Genomic DNA, 20,251 nt, shown 5'->3' on the forward strand with positions numbered 1-20,251 from the left:
GGCTCGCTATAAAGAGGATGCTCCCCTCCCATAGTGCCACAGACGAGAGGTTGCAGGGTACAGTCCAGTGATCTGAACAGACGAGAGGTTGCAGGGTACAGTCCAGTGATCTGAACAAGACGAGAGGTTGCAGGGTACAGTCCAGTGATCTGAACAGACGAGAGGTTGCAGGGTACAGTCCAGTGATCTGAACAGACGAGAGGTTGCAGGGTACAGTCCAGTGATCTGAACAGACGAGAGGTTGCAGGTTGGATTCCCTCGTTCCACACAGCTCTACCTGAGACCAGTCTTATATTCCTTAATGTTCTTCTGAGTGAGACCTGAGGGGCAGATCAAAGAGCTGCAGCAAATCTTTTAGAGACATTATTTATTAAGACAGATTGCAGGACGACACCCGCAAAAGCTGCTTTCTTTTCTTTTAAGTTGGAATAGCAGTGATATAGGTTGAAATCGGGTTGAATCAAGTGTTTGTGCCTCGAAGCAAACATTTTGATGACTGACCGATGACAATTCAATTATACTTATAAGACATCTAAGTGTATGTATACTTTGCCGGTGTGACACTGCGGCGCTGCCACACCACAGGTCAGGCTTAAAGAACAAGACGTTTGTGACACCGCGGCGCTGCCACACCACAGGTCAGGCTTAAAGAACAAGACGTTTGTGACACCGCGGCGCTGCCACACCACAGGTCAGGCTTAAAGAACAAGACGTTTGTGACACCAAGGCGCTGCCACACCACAGGTCAGGCTTAAACAACAAGACGTTTGTGACACCGCGGCGCTGCCACACCAGGTCAGGCTTAAAGAACAAGACGTTTTGGAGGAGTCAAGTCTTCAGTCAAGTCCATACACAACTCTCTGGATCTGCTCTGCCATTTGGTTCAAGATGCAGCGACAGCAAGGCTTCTTGGTGAGGAGGACGATGGCAGTGGTGGTTCTCAGCCTGCTCATTGTGATGGCAGCTCAACAGGTCAGTTCATTTCACTTCTGACTCACTGTACGTACGGTACTCGCTTTAACCCATTTTGGGCGGGAACCCCTTTTGGTGTTAGCATTATGTTATGCTTTAGCTATTGAAAAATAGCAGATCTACAAGCTTGTAGGTCTGCTGTTTTTTTAAACGAACTGACACAGAAACTCAGACAAACTCAGTCTGATCTAAGGTCAAAATGGGTTAAAGTGATTGGCATGGTGAATAGATAGATAGATAGTCTTTTTTTCCCCCCACATAAATGCAAAGTATATTTTATTTTCCGTTTGTGCAGTGCACACACACACACACACACACACACACACACACACACACACACACACACACACACACACACACACACACACACACACACACTCGGCGGCCAAATACATATCATTTTTGCTATTTGGGGTCCTTGACATGAAATATTGAGCACCACTGATACAGAAACATGAGGTATTTCAGAAAACTGTCAGAATTTAGAAGACATTTTTTAAATTTCGACGTCAGGCCTAAATGGGTTCACTCTGAGAGTGAACATATAGGGCTCCATGTTCGTCACCCGCTAAACCCTTTATCCCTAAACTTCTTTGCCTTTTTTTTTACTATTTTGAAAAACATTTTTGAATAGTTCAACTAGCCAATCTACATTGACACGTTGTGAGCTTGTAGACTGGCCATTTTAACTATTCAAAAATGTTTTGCAATATAGTAAAAAAAAAGACAAAGACGTTTAGGGATAAGGGGTTTAGCGGTGACGAAAATGGAGCCCCTAGACTCATAGATAGACTACAGGGTGCCTGTATAGGCTCAGCTCTTTAGTGCGCGGGCCGTTATCCCCCGAGTGAACGAGGACCCGGGTTCGAGTCCAGCATGTCACATTCCCTGTGCTCTTGGCTTGATGTCTCTCTACTCTCTAAAACATGGTCTTCTAAATCATGACAGTTTTCTGAAATACCCATGTTTCTATCTCAGTGGTGCTCAAACATTTCATGTCAAGGACCCCAAGAATTATATGTAATTGGTCGCCGACCCCCATCTAAAAATATGTAGTTCCAGGGACCTCCCCAGAAGCAATGATTTGAGTTAAAAACGTTCGACCTTCAAGCTCGTAGCGCGGCACTCGGTGCCGCAATATGAGCTTGTAGATCTGCTATTTTTCAATAGCAGATCCCAACAATTACCTACAGTATCATTCTGTTCTCCATATATAGGGCATACAAAATATGATGTCTTCTCTCTCTCTCCATTAAATACACTCATACAAACTACAGTATACTCTGTAATTCAATTAATGCAAGGAAAAATGCATTATTATTTGGACTTCTGAGCAATATCGTGATATTTGTTGTGTGTCTTTACTTAATTTGTTAGAACAGAATGACACAGGACAGAGAGGGCAGAGGACATGTCTGTCTGTCTGTCTGTCTGTCTGTCTGTCTGTCTGTCTGTCTGTCTGTCTGTCTGTCTGTCTGCCTGCCTGCCTGCCTGCCTGCCTGTCTGTCTGTCTGTCTGTCTGTCTGTCTGTCTGCCTGCCTGCCTGTCTGTCTGTCTGCCTGCCTGTCTGTCTGTCTGTCTGTCTGTCTGTCTGTCTGTCTGTTACTCAATGCCATCCATATTAAAGCAACATACTGTATGTGTGCATGTATGTTCCAGGCGTGTGCGGCTCCAGTCCAGGCCCACGACACGGTCCAGTCCAGTTCTTCGCAGAGCCTCCACACCCCGAGGAGAGTGGCCCGCATGACGCCTCTGTGGAGGATCATGACCAAGCCGCTGAACGCATACTGCAAGGAAAACATGGAGTGCTCCACCAGTGTCTGCAGGTAACTGGAATACTCATCATGTCATTACAGTATAACGGTCAATATAATGGTACGTTCTATGCAGTCTGACATGATGCCTTTGTAGCACAAGCCTCAGGTTGGTCAGTTCCAGCAAGTTTCATCATGGAGTGATAAAACTCTTTTTATATCGATGCATCTAGATAATTATGAGTCTGAATATACTTACTGTACTGAGAGTAACAATACTTGGCATGTCAAATGAACACATACAGCACAGCATGTATACACAGGGACGGATTAACCCCCATGAGGGCCCCTGGGCCGTTACTATTTGCAGGGCCCCCATAGCGCAACGTGCGCGTGACATTTTCGTGTGTTTCCGTGTTTTTATCATCTTTTTAACCTACATTTTACAAAATTAACAGCCAATAATGAAGGGCCCCAGGAGCCCTTTTCAGGGCGTCAAACCTAGTACCTCACGGTCCAATTTCCCCGAAGGGCCCCTGAGAGCCAAGGGCCCCTGGGCCACGGCCCCACTGGCCCAATGGCTACTTTGTCCCTGTGTATACATATTACGTTGTATTCGTATACATGACATGCTACTTCAGACAACTAAATTCATGAACGAATACATTTTGTTGGAAAAACTAAAAGACTCTCCTCTCCTCTCCTCAGGAATGGTTTCTGCCGGTCAGCCTCAGAAGCGGCGAAGTCCTAGAGAGAGAGAGAGAGAGAGAGAGAGAGAGAGAGAGAGATAGAGAGAGAGAGAGAGAGAGAGAGAGAGAGAGACAGAGACACCCACGGCTACGACGATAGGGTTTACATGCACATCATTGGTATTCTTCTGAATAATTCTTCAGGACAATCAGTAGGCCTATTAATTATTATATTCTGTTTCCTATAACGTATGTAAACACCATATCCTACATATATACACATTCTCTTTAGTCTTTATGCTGACTTATATAATGTATATAGGAATATTCAAGAATATAGAATATATAGGATAGGAGGACATTAAGTGGAATATGATATACCACTTATCACCACAGAGATTACCACCAGGAGAAGCTTCTCTGTGCATGTACGGTCGGTCAGCAGTCAAGTGTTTATGAAGTTATTCTCCTTCTCTGAGTGAAAGCATTCACCAAAAAACAACAACTTCAGGGATCTTTTTCCGCCGAACCAAAGAATCTCTGTGGTTGGTTGTGCCAACATCTGTCTTAAAAACAGAACAGCCTACGGGTCAAAGAATCTCTGTGGTTGGTTGTGCCAACATCTGTCTTAAAAACAGAACAGCCTACGGGTCAAAGAATCTCTGTGGTTGGTTGTGCCACCATCTGTCTTAAAAACAGAACAGCCTACGGGTCAAAGAATCTCTGTGGTTGGTTGTGCCAACATCTGTCTTAAAAACAGAACAGCCTACGGGTCAAAGAATCTCTGTGGTTGGTTGTGCCAACATCCGTCTTAAAAACAGAACAGCCTACGGGTCAAAGAATCTCTGTGGTTGGTTGTGCCAACATCTGTCTTAAAAACAGAACAGCCTACGGGTCAAAGAATCTCTGTGGTTGGTTGTGCCAACATCTGTCTTAAAAACAGAACAGCCTACGGGTCAAAGAATCTCTGTGGTTGGTTGTGCCAACATCTGTCTTAAAAACAGAACAGCCTACGGGTCAAAGAATCTCTGTGGTTGGTTGTGCCACCATCTGTCTTAAAAACAGAACAGCCTACGGGTCAAAGAATCTCTGTGGTTGGTTGTGCCAACATCTGTCTTAAAAACAGAACAGCCTACGGGTCAAAGAATCTCTGTGGTTGGTTGTGCCAACATCTGTCTTAAAAACAGAACAGCCTACGGGTCAAAGAATCTCTGTGGTTGGTTGTGCCACCATCTGTCTTAAAAACAGAACAGCCTACGGGTCAAAGAATCTCTGTGGTTGGTTGTGCCAACATCTGTCTCAAAAACAGAACAGCCTACGGGTCAAAGAATCTCTGTGGTTGGTTGTGCCAACATCTGTCTTAAAAACAGAACAGCCTACGGGTCAAAGAATCTCTGTGGTTGGTTGTGCCAACATCTGTCTTAAAAACAGAACAGCCTACGGGTCAAAGAATCTCTGTGGTTGGTTGTGCCACCATCTGTCTTAAAAACAGAACAGCCTACGGGTCAAAGAATCTCTGTGGTTGGTTGTGCCAACATCTGTCTTAAAAACAGAACAGCCTACGGGTCAAAGAATCTCTGTGGTTGGTTGTGCCAACATCTGTCTTAAAAACAGAACAGCCTACGGGTCAAAGAATCTCTGTGGTTGGTTGTGCCAACATCTGTCTTAAAAACAGAACAGCCTACGGGTCAGAAAACAGTCACTTTACAGATCTGGGTATTTCATTATTGTCCCCAAGATCTCTTTTTTGTAATGTTTTTTTTTTTTTTTTTTTTTTTACCATAGAATCAAAAAGCAGATAACCTCAGCAGATAGTTCCAGCTAAACAAGAGATTCTCCACCATTTTTATACAACTAAAGCTGATGTGTTTTTGATGCAAAACTAGAATTTAACCTTTTCACACTAGAGAAATACTTCTTATATACTTATTTATACTACTTATTATATGAATGATATAATGATATGGTATCCTTGAACCGTAGCCCACAATAGATACATAAATAAAATAAGTAGGTTATTTTAAACTCTTTTATCTAATGTACTTTTAGAATTGTTGGTTTAAGCAGTTTGCCAGGTCACGTTAACAGTCATAACAAAATGATACGCTCCCTTCTTGAAATGCCATATCTTTGCTTTTAAATTCAGCAAAGCATTATGATATAAATACAATACAATATCCTCTTCCCTAACTATTCTCTTCCCCCGACGTTGAGGCATACATAACCTTCAGACTTTGTTTTATATCTACTGTATTAGTTCCTCATGTCAGTTAAGTTTTGGGCGGGAACCCCTTTTGGTGTTTTAAGCGTTACGTTATGCTTTAGCTGTTGAAAAATAGCAGATCTACAAGCTGTATGATGCTATAAGTATAATCGTGAAGATGTAGTGAAAATCTTTGAATATATGATATTCTTTCAGAGCGAACGTTTTTAACTCAAATCTTTGACTATATTATATTCTTTCAGAGCCAACGTTTTTAACTCAAATCTTTAAATATATGATATTCTTTCAGAGCGAACGTTTTTAACTCAAATCTTTGAATATATGATATTCTTTCAGAGCCAATGTTTTTAACTCAAATCTTTGAATATATGATATTCTTTCAGAGCGAACGTTTTTAACTCAAATCTTTGAATATATTATATTCTTTCAGAGCCAACGTTTTTAACTCAAATCTTTGCTTCTGGGGGATGGGGGGTCCCTGGAACAACATATTGTCAGATGTATGAGAACCACTGACATAGAAACATGGGTTTTTCAAGAAAACTGTCAGGATGGGTTAATGGTGTCACAAACTGGGGAAAGGTCAGTGAACAGAGGGGTTTTTCTTCAAAGGTTCAGTCAGTGAACACAGAGGGTTTTTCTTCAAAGGTTGCTGTCGTTTATTACATGATATCTCCTTGACCGCCACGTGTACCAGATAGCCTATATTATCAGCGGACCAAGGACATTAAACCGACCACGGCCGGGAAACGCTTCCCTTTTTCTTGCCAAGCTATACATTAATCTGAAACTAAAGCTGTACGTTTTCAGGGCAAAAGGTTGAGTCCTAAACAAACTTAAAATAGAAATGGAAAATAAACGTATATATATACGTCTTGATATACGATCCTATACATATACACGGTCCATTGATGCCACTAGCGTTTTGAATCGTTTCTATTTAGTTTAGACTTTTTTTTTTTCAATTTCAGATTTTTTTCAGGAGTAAAACGAGAGAGAGAGAGAGAGAGAGAGAGAGAGAGAGAGAGAGAGAGAGAGAGAGAGAGAGACGGAGGAATGGAGCAGGTTACACATGATACCGGTATGTTGCTCAGGCATCCATTGTTGCTATTTTGTTTTGTTTTATTTATTTATTTTATTTTTTCCAGAGGGGTTGAACTTTATTTCTTTTCAAATTTACAAAACAAATGTTTGTAAAATTACAATTGGGTTCATATTTGTTCCTTTAACAAAAAAAAGGGGCTTGATTACGGTATCTTTGTTTGTTTGTTTTATTTAAAATAGATAGAATACAAATTTGACATTGCTTTTTCACCGTGGCTTTGTGCCAACTGTATCCATTTTACTTGCTGTTGAGTGTAGCTCTATTTTAAGCTTTTTTCCCCCCCATTTTTTTTCTTGATGTTCAAAACTCTTTAATCTTGACTGGATTATCACATATTTTCCAGTTCCCACCAGATGCAATAATAATATACTTTTATCTCTACTCAGACAGAAACGTTCAATCTTTCATAACCTGAACTTTGGTATAGGAGACATATATTTTGGTTACATACACTCAGTGTATCTCTGTGGGAATGTTTGAGTAAGGATTGCACTTTTAACCCATTCAAGACGAGAACCCCTTTTGGTGATTTATAAGCATACTTATTCGAAAAATAGCTATTAGCTCATAGCGCGAGCTTGTAGATCTGCTATTTTTGAAGAATCTTGAAAATGTGCCGCAAATCTATTTGAATATATATTCTTTCAGAGCGAACGATTTTAACTTCTGGGACTGCTGGTCCCAGAAGTTAAACTACTGGGGGGGTCCGGGGGGTCCACGGCCAAATACAGATAATTCTGGGGGTCTGGTTGAGCACCACTGACATATAGAAACAGAGGTTATATGATTCTGTTCTCAGGTCCAAATGGGTTAAGTCCAGGTTATCTTTGTACTGTGTATCTCCCCTATCTATGTACTGTTTGCTCCCATGCAGTGGTTATGGAAGACATGTCTTCTACATTAATAAAATAATGGAGAAATGCCAAGCATGAGCGTGTGAGAGTTTTATTTGTATGTGATTCTGAAAGCACATTACAAATGTCATTTGTTCAAGATTTTCTTTTTTTTTTGTACCATGTGTTACATTATTTTGTTTCAGTTCCTTATAGCAGCAAATGGCAACAATATAGCAAATAGATACGAATGGGAACAGTGGCGGGCCCAGGCCGGCCCAGCGGTCCAGGCACCTTGGCTGGTAATCCAGCCTTACAGCGTGTCGCGGGTTCGAGTCCCGATCCCGACGACCCTCGCTGCGTGTCCACCCCCCCCCCCCCCTCATCTCTCTCCCCCCTCCTGTCAAACTACTGTAAATCTATACCAATAAAGGTAAAAAGCAAAAAAATATATATATATATATTTTAAAAAAAAGAATAGCAACAGGTAGTAATGTGAGGAATAGGCGAGTATGTTGTACATCAAGCATAGCATCTTTATCCAAAGCAGTTTACATACATTGTGTGCATTAGATTCATCCATTCTCTCTCGCACGCACGCACGCACGCACGCACGCACGCACGCACGCACGCACGCACGCACGCACGCACGAATCAACGGTGAATGAAACCACGCAAGGCACCAAGTCAACCTGCTCAATAGGACAGTTAGAGGTTTCAGCGTCTTGCTCGAGGACACTTGGGACGCTAATCCAGGGGGATGGAGAGCCAGGGTTCGAACCAGGAACCTTCCATATCCCAAGCGGCCGCTCTGCCTGAGCTATACCACCCCACATTATATGAATATATACATAATTAATATGTGTCACCATATAAGGATTGTATATACATATTTAGTGTCATGTGCCTTTGTGTGTATAGCTGTGTGAGGAGTTCTATGTGGCGTCTATGTGTGTGTAGTAGGCGGAGAGGCAACAGGCCTTTGCCGCCTTTAGTGTATATAACGTTCTGAAAATTTAATTGAATTTAGGTTGCTGATGCAGTTTTGTGTTTATAGCTAGACATGGACAAGACCGTTATGCCTTTCACCCCTACTGGGGTAAAGGCCGTCGACAAGGTATGTATACCTCCAGAGTTCACGGTCACTGGCGTTCTATCTGCGACCAGGTGTGTATCCCAGTCTCTTGGTGTCAAGGTTCAAGGTCACTTTATTTTGTCTCACGAGGGAGAACTTTGTCCTGGACACAAGAAGGACCCTCCCTGCAGCATACAAAAATACAATACATTACAATACAAGACAATAGAGCGTCGCTATAAAATAGCTCAAGGCTCTATTGCTGATTACTTAGGTTAGGACCCCCGCAGTGGTGTCCGGTTAGAACTTAAACCAGGATGCTTCGACTTCTGCCTTCTTCCTGAAGCCGACCCTCTATATATTCTCCGACCAGGCTTGTCACGATGACTAAGCCAGTTAGATCTATCCATATATGGTTCTACCATATCTATCTGATATCAGCACTAGGTCGGCTCTGGCCCAAATATAGGGGTTGTCATACTAAACATGTCATATGTCATATAGCCCAACGTCCTAGTCAGAGTCTTCGTTACAGTCGCAGTCCCGCCCCCTTTCATGACGACGCCAGGCCCAGGAAATAATTCCCAATGCATTTCTCCTCATAGACATTTCAAAAAGTATTTATTTAAAGACCTTTTTAAGCGTCGTACGAAGCCAACTCGAGTCGTGACACATCATGACAACAAACACAATATTTTGGACCAAACAAATAATTACAAAGAAGTAAAAACAACAAAAAAGCATTTTTCTTTCCTTCATTATAATTATTTGATCGGCCCAAAACATTGTGTTTATTGTCATGATTTGTCACGACAAGAGTTGGCTTTGTCCGCGGCGTAAACGTCTTTAAATAAATACTTTTTGAAAAGTCTATGAGGAAAATGAACAGGGAATTATTTTCCGGGTCTCTCGAGGGGGCGGGGCTGCGACGCTCTATAGAGGTACACAGTGACTAGTCGTACAACATCTAAATAACATAAAAGAGAGCAACACCCTACTGTAGCACCACCTCAAAATCTTCTACCCCTACTACCCTGTCTGCTGGCTGTAGGGACTCGGTTAAGGAGTGTGATTGACAGAGGGACAAAGGAATGCTTGTACCTATTATATACACGCATGGACCTCGTACCTCCTACCCGATGGCATTAGCCTATACTCAGGGTATAGTAAACATGGGAGGGGTTACTGGTGGTCAGACACAATTCTCTTAACCTGCCCAATGGTGGCCTGCTCAAAGAGGACCTGGGTGACCCGTCTGCCTGGAGGTCCGTGGCCTCCACTCCACAATGCTGTCCTTGCCTATCCTAGCTTTCACATAATCCGTATACCACCCTGCAGGTTGCTGATGATACTCCCCAAGTAGTCGAAGGACTCTATACCTCTCGCCTATACCGTGGTGTCGCTATAATGATGGGTTCTGCACGGTGCCGTATTCATCACAGACCTCATCACCAACTGTATTAAATGTCAATTCAGCGGCCCCAGCCCGATCACAGCCGCGCATGACGCAGCACATTTCTAGGTTCCACATGGAGAATCGTCTGGCATCCATTTCTTTCCCAACAACAGCCTGGGGGAGTCAGCCAAGTAGATGAGGCGAGCGAGGGACTTGTCACGGGCCATGTGTTGTGGACCTACAAATCACAATAGACTGCAACATTATATGGCTCTCCTGACAGCTCTTGCGACACATTATGGAATGTGTTGAATCAGCGCAAATGTGAGCGCTGTACAAGTGTGTGCGCCAGTGTCAGTATGTGTGTGTGTGTGTGTAGCATTGCGCGGAAGCAGGGATTGAACCCAGGGCTCCCACTCGCCCAGACCAACGGCTGAGACCGATTGGCAGGGCTGTTGTGGGCTGGGTCTTGGCTGGGGGCTACATGTGCATGTGTCAATGACTGGTTCAAATCCTTGTACATGCACTGGCACATGCAGGTTTGCTCTCTCACGCACGCACGCACGCACGCACGCACGCACGCACGCACGCACGCACGCACGCACGGACACGCGCACACACACACGGTTCTGCTGACTGCACAGTTTGTGGAGTCATATAGCGTCTGGTCTGAGAAAACAGGCTCACTGACTTTCAGATTATTTGAATTGGGATTTGATTGAAAGCTGATCGATCTGCAGGAAAACGTCAAATATGCGTTACAGCTGTTGGAAAGCGATTATTCTATTGTTAAATTAGTCGAATAATCGAGAAGCTCTTATTGCTTTTATTCTTTTTTAAAGTTTCATACATCGACTCGACACCATCTTTTAACGTTTCATAGTAACCTAAATCGATTAACCACTTAAGACCTGTCTTATGCTTCATCACACAACCATGTTGCACAAAAATAGCAGACAGACTTTTCAGCATGGAAACGATTTATGACGATCATGAAAGAAAAAAAAAAGATATTGTCTCAAATAATTGGGTTTGTTCTCACACTCACTTGAGACCCGCATGGGCTTGAATTCCCAGGTATAGCAATTACCTACCGTTAGATTAGATTATATTCAATACTTACTACCACAAGGGGAACAGCCTTAATCCATTCTGGGCGGGAACCCCTTTTGGTGTTTTAAGCATTATGTTATACTTTAGCTCTTGAAAAATAGCAGACCTACAGTGCCGCGCTACGAGCTTGTAGATCTGCTATTTTTGAAAAATCGTGGAAAAGTGGCGCAAACCTTTGAATATATTCTTTCAGAACGAACATTTTTAACTCAAATCTTTGCTTCTTTGCTCCCTGGAACAACACATTTTCAGACGGGGGTCGGCGGCCAATTAGGCTACATATAATTTTTGGGGTCCTTGACATGAAAATGTATAAGAACCACTGACATAGAAACATGGGTTTTTCTGAGGACTGAAAGAATCGTCCTCAGGTCAAAACACAATTCAAGATCAAAAAATGATCGATAGAATATTCACTAAGAAAATTGTTATAGTTGCAGGCTCTAAATATGATTACGGTAATGCTACTTTGGTACAGCGTGTCTTTTTATGCGAGTGTTCGTTTTGACATTTGCTGAGTCAGATGATCGACTTGCCAAACACTTAAATGTCATCACACCATCTGCCTTCCAACCATGACATCTGCACACCCTGTTCTTTTCTATCTCTATACAAACTGTACTTGCAACTGTTTGTTGCATGCCAGATGCGGGTGTGTGTGTGTGTGTGTGTGTGTGTGTGTGTGTGTGTGTGTGTGTGTCACGTGTTTGTATCGATTTCTTTTTTCTGATAACTTGTCCATTTAAACTCTAGACGGGTCCGCCCCAAAGTTATTAGTGCAGCCGCGCCCGGCAGCCGGCAAAAACTAGAGTTGTCAACAGGCCCGAAAATTAAGGCCCGACCGACCCTACCAAACCAAACTCAGCTTCTTCTATGCAACATCTTGATCTGACCTCATCAAACCCTGTACACTCAAGACACGCTCCATATATGGCCAGTACAGAATTCATTCCATACTGTATGTTGATCTGACCCCCCCCCATGCCAAAGCGCCAGCGCTCACCCAGCAGTCTGCTGTCACCCAGGCAGATGCGTGCACGACGTGCACGTGACCGAGGTCGCTTCTCGCCCTCGGGCGTCTTACTGGTTTTATTTATCTGTTTAACTTATATGGGTGCAACAGTTAATCAAAGTAATTAATTTAAGTAATTGTAAAAAAATATAATTTACGTCATTGTGTTTTTAACAAAATAACTGAATAGCAGATCTACAGGTTCACAACGCTCCCATTGTGACACGTGAGTTTGTAGATATTTTCACCATTTTTGCAGGACACTATACTGTTTTATGACAAAGTATTTTGATAAGTGTTTGATCCGCTCTGTTTCGGAATCTGTCATCCATCTTGGATCTCTCCTCGTCTCCTCAATGAGTGCAACTGGCTGCGCAACCCTGACCGCCAGGGGCGCTGTTGCGCAGAGAGATCCAAGATGGATGACAGATTCCGCATTGCTGAGACAGAGTGGATCGAAACACTTTTTTTTTAATTGAAAACTACGGACCTACAGGTTTTAACCCATTTAGACCTGATGTCGAAATTACAAAATGCCTTCAAATCATGACAGTTTTCTGAAAAACCTATGTTTCTGTCAGTGGTGCTCAAACTATTTCATGTCAAGGACCCCAGAAATGATCTGTAATTCCCTAAGGGACCTAATATTTGAGTTCAAAACGTTCGCTCCGAAAGAATATACATTCAAAGATTTTCGCCACATTTTCACGATTTTTCAAAAATAGCAGATCTACAAGCTCGTAGCGCGGCACCGAGTGCCGCGCTACGAGCTTGTAGGTCTGCTATTTTTCAATAGCTAAAGTATAACACCAACAGGGGTTCCCGCCCAAAATGGGTTAACGCTGGACTCAAGCCGACCTGACAAGTGGGCCAGCCGGGTATAACCTTAGATTTAGCCTTTGTACATGTTGTTGAGAGCAATTCTAGGTCAGAGGGGGGAGAAATCCTCTGAACCGCATGTGTAAATGATAGCTTTAAAGACTCTCGTGGATGTCAAAATGTCAGAATCGATAAATACATCTACGAGAGTCTACTACGAGAGTCTACTCGAGTGAAGGCGGGAGGTGATCGAGAACAGGGAGTGGCGTTGATAATGATGATGGCATGTTCTAAATCTCAGCACAGCAACTTCGTTTGACTATTAAAAGCAACTTTGTTAGTTTGTAGTAATATTTGACCAGGAGTCAGACTAGTATAGATCTATCTACCGGTATACTTGACTTTGACGGTACTGGGGTTTGAGTACTTTGTCCACCACTGCTGATAAGCATTAAAGGGATCCCTGGCTAATGAGACAAATATGTCTTTAAACATTATACTTGCCCTCTATTACTAAAATAAATTAAATAAAAACACCTTGTTGCAATACCCTCCATTGACTCCCCACTCATCCAATTGCGTTTGCGATCTGCTTGTCTTAAACGACGTTAAACTCACCAACATTGCAGCTGTAGTCCAAGCTTGAATTATCCTCTTTCAATCTGCCGAGCTTGTTTTTCATAAAAATCCACCGTAGACATGTTATGAGCTACTTTCTGTCAAGAAATTCTGTGCAGGTGATTATTTTTCTAAGTGCTGGGTCACTGAACGGCCCTGCGTACCACCTGTTTCGAATTTGCACATAATGCAGGAGGCAGCAGCGCGACCCGTTAACAAAAACGAGTGCTTCCAAATTGCACACAAAGAATCACCCGCAGAGGATGTCTTGACAGAAAGTAGCTCATAACATGTCTACGGTGGATTTTTATGAAAAACAAGCTCGGCAGATTGAAAGAGGATAATTCAAGCTTGGACTACAGCTGCAATGTTGGTGAGTTTAACGTTGTTTAAGACAAGCAGATCGCAAACCAAATTGGATGAGTGGGGAGTCAATGGAGGGTATTGCAACTCTAGATTCATCCCATTATAAAAAATTCTAGCGTTGCAAATTGCGGCTAAGAAAACCCCAACTGGTGTCGGTAACAGGTCATCTCGCCCCTTTGCCAGCTTTTTTCCGCCGACCTCACGCCGACAGCTCGGAGCGGCGGTTCTTGTATTCTTTATTTTGTTTTACTGAGAATAAGGTTAGAAATAAGTTTAGGGTTAGGCATAGTTTTACTGGGGTTAAGGTTAGGAATAGGGTTAGGTTTAGGCATCGTTTTACTGAGGTTAAGGTTAGGAATAAGGTTAGGTTTAGGCATAGTTTTACTGAGGTTAAGGTTAGGAATAGGGTTAGGTTTAGGCATAGTTTTACTGAGGTTAAGGTTAGGAATAGGGTTAGGTTTAGGCATAGTTTTACTGAGGTTAAGGTTAGGAATAAGGTTAGGTTTAGGCATAGTTTTACTGGGGTTAAGGTTAGGAATAGGGTTAGGTTTAGGCATCGTTTTACTGAGGTTGAGGTTAGGAATAAGGTTAGGTTTAACCGTTTAAGCATCATTTACTTAGATTACTTTAGGAATACCAGGCCGCGCTGTTCCGCCGGCTGTACGCCCGGCCGGGGCGAGTTGGTAAAGGGGCGAGCAGTCTCGTATTCCTGGTGTCAGTGTCATGATCATGGCACATGGACCACTGCATGCCAGTGACCTACTGCCAACTTAACATTGTGTTGGAACGCACATTAGGTCAGTTGTTGTTGCTGGAATAGCCTTTGCCTCTAAAAGTCATATTTTGTTCCACGAGTCAAAAACAAAAGAGCCAAAGATATAAAGTAAGAACCTGATATGTTGTCACGTCTATGTTCTGTTTACACATTGAGTTTGTTTGTTTCAGAAAAATGACACACAAACATAAACAACAACATAACGGAACATTATTGATAATCAAAGTGATGTGAAGAGACTGACATGAGGCAAGCAGGCAGACAGACAGACAGACAGGCAGACAGACAGGCAGACAGACAGGCAGGCAGGCAGGCAGACAGACAGGCATGCAGACAGGCAGACAGGCAGGCAGACAGACAGACAGACAGACAGACAGACAGACAGACAGACAGACAGACAGACAGACAGACAGACAGACAGACAGACAGGCAGGCAGGCAGGCAGGCAGGCAGGCAGGCAGGCAGGCTGGCAGGCAGGCAGGCAGGCAGACAGAAAGGCAGGCAGGCAGGCAGACAGACAGACAGACAGACAGACAGACAGACAGGCAGGCAGGCAGACAGACAGACAGACAGACAGACAGACAGACAGACAGACAGACAGACAGACAGACAGACAGACAGACAGACAGACAGACAGAGACAGACAGACAGACAGACAGACAGGCAGGCAGGCAGGCATGAGGCAGGCAGGCAGAAAGGCAGGCAGGCAGACAGGCAAGCAGGCAAGCAGGCAGGCAGACAGACATGAGGCAGGCAGGCAGGCAGGCAGACAGGCAGGCAGACAGGCAGACAGACAGACAGACAGACATGAGGCAGGCAGGCAGGCAGACAGGCAGGCAGACAGACAGACAGGCAGGCAGGCAGACAGGCAGTCAGGCAGGCAGGCAGACAGGCAGGCAGACAGACAGACAGACAGACAGACAGACAGACAGACAGACAGACAGACAGACAGACAGACAGGCATGAGGCAGGCAGGCAGGCAGACAGACAGGCAGACAGCTAGGCAAGCAGAGGGCCACATTTAATGTTTATAAGCCTCTGGCGCCACTCTGTGGATAGGTAGGGTAGATCCTCCTCCAGAACTCTGGTCATATTTCATCTTTTTAACAGATTAAAGTACATAATGTAACTTTTCATATATTTGTAGAAGATGCGCTTTAATATATCTAAATGTTGGTCAACCATCCATCTGAAATCTATAGAAACGTACATGCAGTTGTGCAAACACAGCATAATTTAAAAAAAACACTTACAAACTATGAATCTGTCTGCCCTGTGTTGATATTGGTACATATTGTGTACAAACACAGTCTAAATAATGTGGAGAAATTGCTACTTGTTTTCCAAGTTATCCCTCCTTAATTCTACTAAGGAGGGAGCTAGGAGTGCTAGGAGCTAGGAGTGCTAGGAGTGCTCTAATAAAGCACTCCTAGCCCTACCAAAGCGGCCCCTGAACTCGACCGGTCGCATGGCCTTTTCCTTCAGGGCCCCCACCCTATGGAACGCTCTGCCCCTGGAAATCAGGCTCGCTGAGTCGGTTCCACATCATAAATCTCTACTTAAAACTCATTTTTATAGACTAGCTTTTAATTCTGATTTCTCCTGATTGTGTTCTATTGATTGTTTACTCTGCCTTGTATTATTATTATTTGCTTTGCATTGTTTCTGTGTTTTTCCTGCTGTGTGCTGTTTACTTTTGCCATTTCCTTTTGTAAAGCACTTTGTAACGTTGTTTTGAAAGGTGCTATAGAAAATAAAGCTTTATTATTATTATTATTACATATAATTATTTAACAGCAAATGCAACATAAGCCTATTTGATTCTGGGCTATAAATGTTCTACTTGTTCTTCTTAACCCATTTTGACCTGAGATCAGATTCTAAAAATGTCTTCTACATCCTGACAGTTTTCTGAAAAAGCTATGTTTCTATGTCAGTCGTTCTTCGATTTTTCAAAAATAGCAGACCTACAAGCTCGTAGCGCGCCACTCGAGCTTGTAGATCTGCTATTTTTCAATAGCTAAAGCATAACATGATGCTAACACCAAAAGGGGTTCCCGCCCAGAATGGGTTCATACATGCATGTTAGCTCTCGTACTACATCGGGTGCAGCTCTAAATGCATTTAGAGAGCAGTAAGGACGTGGTCGCACCACCAGAACGTAAGTCTTCTTCTGTCTTAAAGGGATAGTTCAGATTTTTTTAACTTAAGTTGTATGAAATACTTGCCATTAATATAGTGGTTGCAACTGTATTAATTGATTGCCCGAGTCCCATGGTGGGAGTTCTGCTCTGGTTTTGGTCAATATTAAGTAGTTCCGGTCATTTTGTGGGGGGCACTGGGGCCACGCAGTAAAAGTAAATGAATCCACAAAACGAACGTAATTTGTATTGTTGACCTATTTCTAAAATATTAGCGCGACTTTCGTTCAACTTTGACCCCTCTATCACATGGAACTATTTTTTGGGCGTAGTGATATGGACACAAAAAACATAGTTGTGTGTGATAGAGGGGTTAAAAAAGAACGGAAGTTGCACTAATATTTTAGAAATAGGTCAACAATACAAATTACGTTAGTTTTGTGGATTGATTTACTTTTACTGCGTGGCCCCCAGTGCCCCCCACAAAATGACCGGAACTACTTGATATTTCACCAAAACCAGAGCAGCACTCCCACCATGGGACTCGGGCAATCAATTAATACAGTTGCAACCACTATATTAATGGCAACTTAAGTTCAAAAAATCTGAACTATCCCTTTAAGTTGTGGATTAAAGTCCTTACTAGAGGCTTAGTAACTACTAGTTAGTTTGTAACTAGTGGCTTACTAAATTGAGTTGCACCACGACTGTTAAAGGCATAACGTAACTAGTAGTGCCTAGACTGTTCCTAAAATAATGTATAGTCGCATAAAATGATGTCATAGCTAGCTCCCGGATCCAATGAAAACGAGCGGTGTCTACACTAGGAAGTAAATGTTATCTTGTCAATGTATGTATTTATGTATTGTCAATGTATGCATTTATCAGATGTTGATATTTTTTTATTTATCAGATATTGTTTACTGCAAAGATTGTTTGATATATTTACAAGTATGATAGTACATGCATTGTATTTAAATATCTGTACAGTTTATTGATTATTAAATGATCTATACATTTGTAAATTATTGACATCCATATGAATATATTTTACTGACTAAATGTTCTTTAAATGTATATATCAATTAACAGTTCATATCTTTATACAGATGTAAATATAAGGGGGGTGTAAAATAGCTCGAACCAGTGCTGATTATTTCGTTAGGACCCGCTACAGTGGTGTTCGATACGAACTTAACCGGGATGTGGAAACCTCTACTTCAATGCTCTACGAGTTGCTTAGCCATTAGCCAGTTATTCTGTCTCATCTAGAAGACTCGTACCCAAGGTAATACCAGCCATTCAAGGTATATGGGTTGTAAAGCCAGATACCTTGATTCGTATATGTTGACCTGTTGGAGATACCGCGTGCGTTGCCTGGAATCAGGTTTAGAAGCCATGGGAGCCGCCTTTTATGCTGTGCAAGTCTAGTGTTACGATGATGTCACCACTGTGTATTATCCATCTTTGGAGTTTCTACATTAATCTGATGTCAGCGCTGGATATCGCTGTTGTCTCCATATATGGGACTATGGGTTATCCCATATATGGAACTCTAAGTGAAAGCCTTCGCAACAGGGGGCATGAAAGATGTGTACACCACTCTGGTGCATTGTCAAATTACCCAAAGCAAGGAGGCCCGCTCTAAATAAATAAAAGTAAATTGTGGATGAAATCAACCCGGTCAGCCATGATAACAAAGTTAGTAGACTGCTCCTAGGACTTAGTGCTGCCACATGGCTTGCGTACATATTTAGTTGTTACTTAGAGATACGTCATAACTAATTTGTGTGGTGCAACAGCTTAAATTTTAGTAATGCATAAGTCTTGACGTAAAGGCCATTTAAGCAATTACTAGGCTACGTTTGAACTTAGTGCAAGGTGGTGCAACCTCACCCCAGAGCTGTAGGCATACAAGGCCCTATAGAGCGTCGCAGTCCCGCCCCCTACCATGGCCCAGGAAATGAATCCCAATGCATTTTTCCCATAGACATTTCAAAAAGTATTTATTTAAAGACGGTTACGCCGCGGACAAAGCCAACTCGAGTCGTGACAACTCATGACAACACAAACAATATTTTGGACCAAACAAATAATTACAAAGAAGAAAAACAACAAAAAAAGTGTTGTAACCTGCCGTTTTTTTCTTCTTTCTAATTATTTGTTCGGCCCAATTTTTTTTTTGTTGTCATGATTTGTCACGACTCGAGTTGGCTTTGTCCGCGGCGTAAACGTCTTTAAATAAATACTTTCTGAAATGTCTATGAGGAAAATGAACGGAGAATCATTTCCTGGTCCATGGTAGGGGGCGGGACTATCTCACAGCATTTCCCCGCCCCCTTTTTACGCCCCCTTTTGGAGATAGTGGTGTTATTTCTTTTGCGGTCCATAGGCTTCCATGTTAAAAGAGGTATTTTCACAAGCCACAAACTACCGTTTTGTAAAGGTAAGGTTTATTCTACTTATTTGAGTTGTTATACCATTGTGTTTTCTTCATATTATTATCGGTCTTTGACATTTTAACATTAGGAAATGTACTTAGATTCTCCAGAGAAAAAAAAGTGTAAATGCCTAATGTTAAATGACACCACTATCTACCGGAAGTGGGCGTGGAAAGGGGGCTGTGAGATAGGCCTATCCCAATTGCCTCCCTCAAGCCCTGAGCCCTGAACCCTCATTGACTTTAGTGACGTCAGCTGTAAGTGCTTGAGGGTGAGAGGCTGCAAGGGCTCCACATTGTTGTGAAAGAAATGGGACAGCACTTTGGAGATGAGTCCACCATTCATGACACTTTGCATCACTTTATACAAACTGTCCTTATTCACAGCCAGTGCCTAACTACATGCTTGGCCTATTTATACATGTCTATCACGTCTATTTTAGTATTTAAGCTGATCGTTTTATTATTAGTTTCATAAATACACTTTCCTGTGTGATATGGGTTGTAATATTCATATATAATAATATTCATTATAAATTGCATTTCCATATTATTTTACTTTGCTGAGTCATTAGTCATTTCTCATCATGTTTCCCTGGCCTTATTATTATTGTTATTAAATATATAGCCTATCCTTCCATTCCGTCTCCCTTTGAGAACAGTGAGAAAGCACTATAGAGGGTATGCGCATGCTTAAAGTGAATGGCACATCGAGTGGCAAAGCAACAGGCAAAGTGAGTTTAACATCGTTTAACTGTCACACTTTGCCCTATAGTGTGGGTAGTGTTTGCCGAAAATATAAAGCACATGTAGGAAGAACAGCCAAAAGTTGGAGAAAACTGTCAGACAGAGACCTTGGATGCAGAGAAGTCGGTTCTTTATTCACCTTTTCACAGACCATCAAAACTGAACGAAGGTA

The 20,251-nt window shown here is 42.5% G+C and overlaps 1 protein-coding gene and 1 long non-coding RNA gene across 2 annotated transcripts; one reads left to right on the forward strand and one right to left on the reverse strand.

The window, feature by feature from the left end:
• Nucleotides 1–787: 787 nt before the first annotated feature.
• leap2 (liver-expressed antimicrobial peptide 2) lies at nucleotides 788–3,538 on the forward strand. Its single transcript, XM_079491075.1, has 3 exons — nucleotides 788–972; nucleotides 2,632–2,798; nucleotides 3,435–3,538. Exons 1-3 carry the CDS (start codon nucleotides 889–891, stop codon nucleotides 3,475–3,477), a joined length of 294 nt encoding a protein of 97 aa, XP_079347201.1. The 5' UTR covers nucleotides 788–888; the 3' UTR covers nucleotides 3,478–3,538.
• Nucleotides 3,441–7,376, reverse strand: LOC306914142. The gene is made up of 2 exons (XR_013788652.1): nucleotides 5,074–7,376; nucleotides 3,441–3,977 (listed from the first exon to the last, which is right to left on the reverse strand). It is a non-coding gene; the product is annotated as an uncharacterized lncRNA (long non-coding RNA).
• Nucleotides 7,377–20,251: the final 12,875 nt, after the last annotated feature.

This window comes from Electrona antarctica (genome assembly GCF_951216825.1).
Source record: "Electrona antarctica genome assembly, chromosome: 21".
Taxonomy (NCBI): Eukaryota; Metazoa; Chordata; class Actinopteri; order Myctophiformes; family Myctophidae; genus Electrona; species Electrona antarctica.

Excerpts from the sequence above, each read along its gene's own strand:
- leap2 (XM_079491075.1), top strand. The coding sequence starts at position 889 with ATGCAGCGACAGCAAGGCTTCTTGGTGAGGAGGACGATGGCAGTGGTG. Across the intron at positions 973-2,631 it reads TTGTGATGGCAGCTCAACAG|GCGTGTGCGGCTCCAGTCCA; the intron begins GTCAGTTCATTT and ends TGTATGTTCCAG. Across the intron at positions 2,799-3,434 it reads TGCTCCACCAGTGTCTGCAG|GAATGGTTTCTGCCGGTCAG; the intron begins GTAACTGGAATA and ends TCCTCTCCTCAG.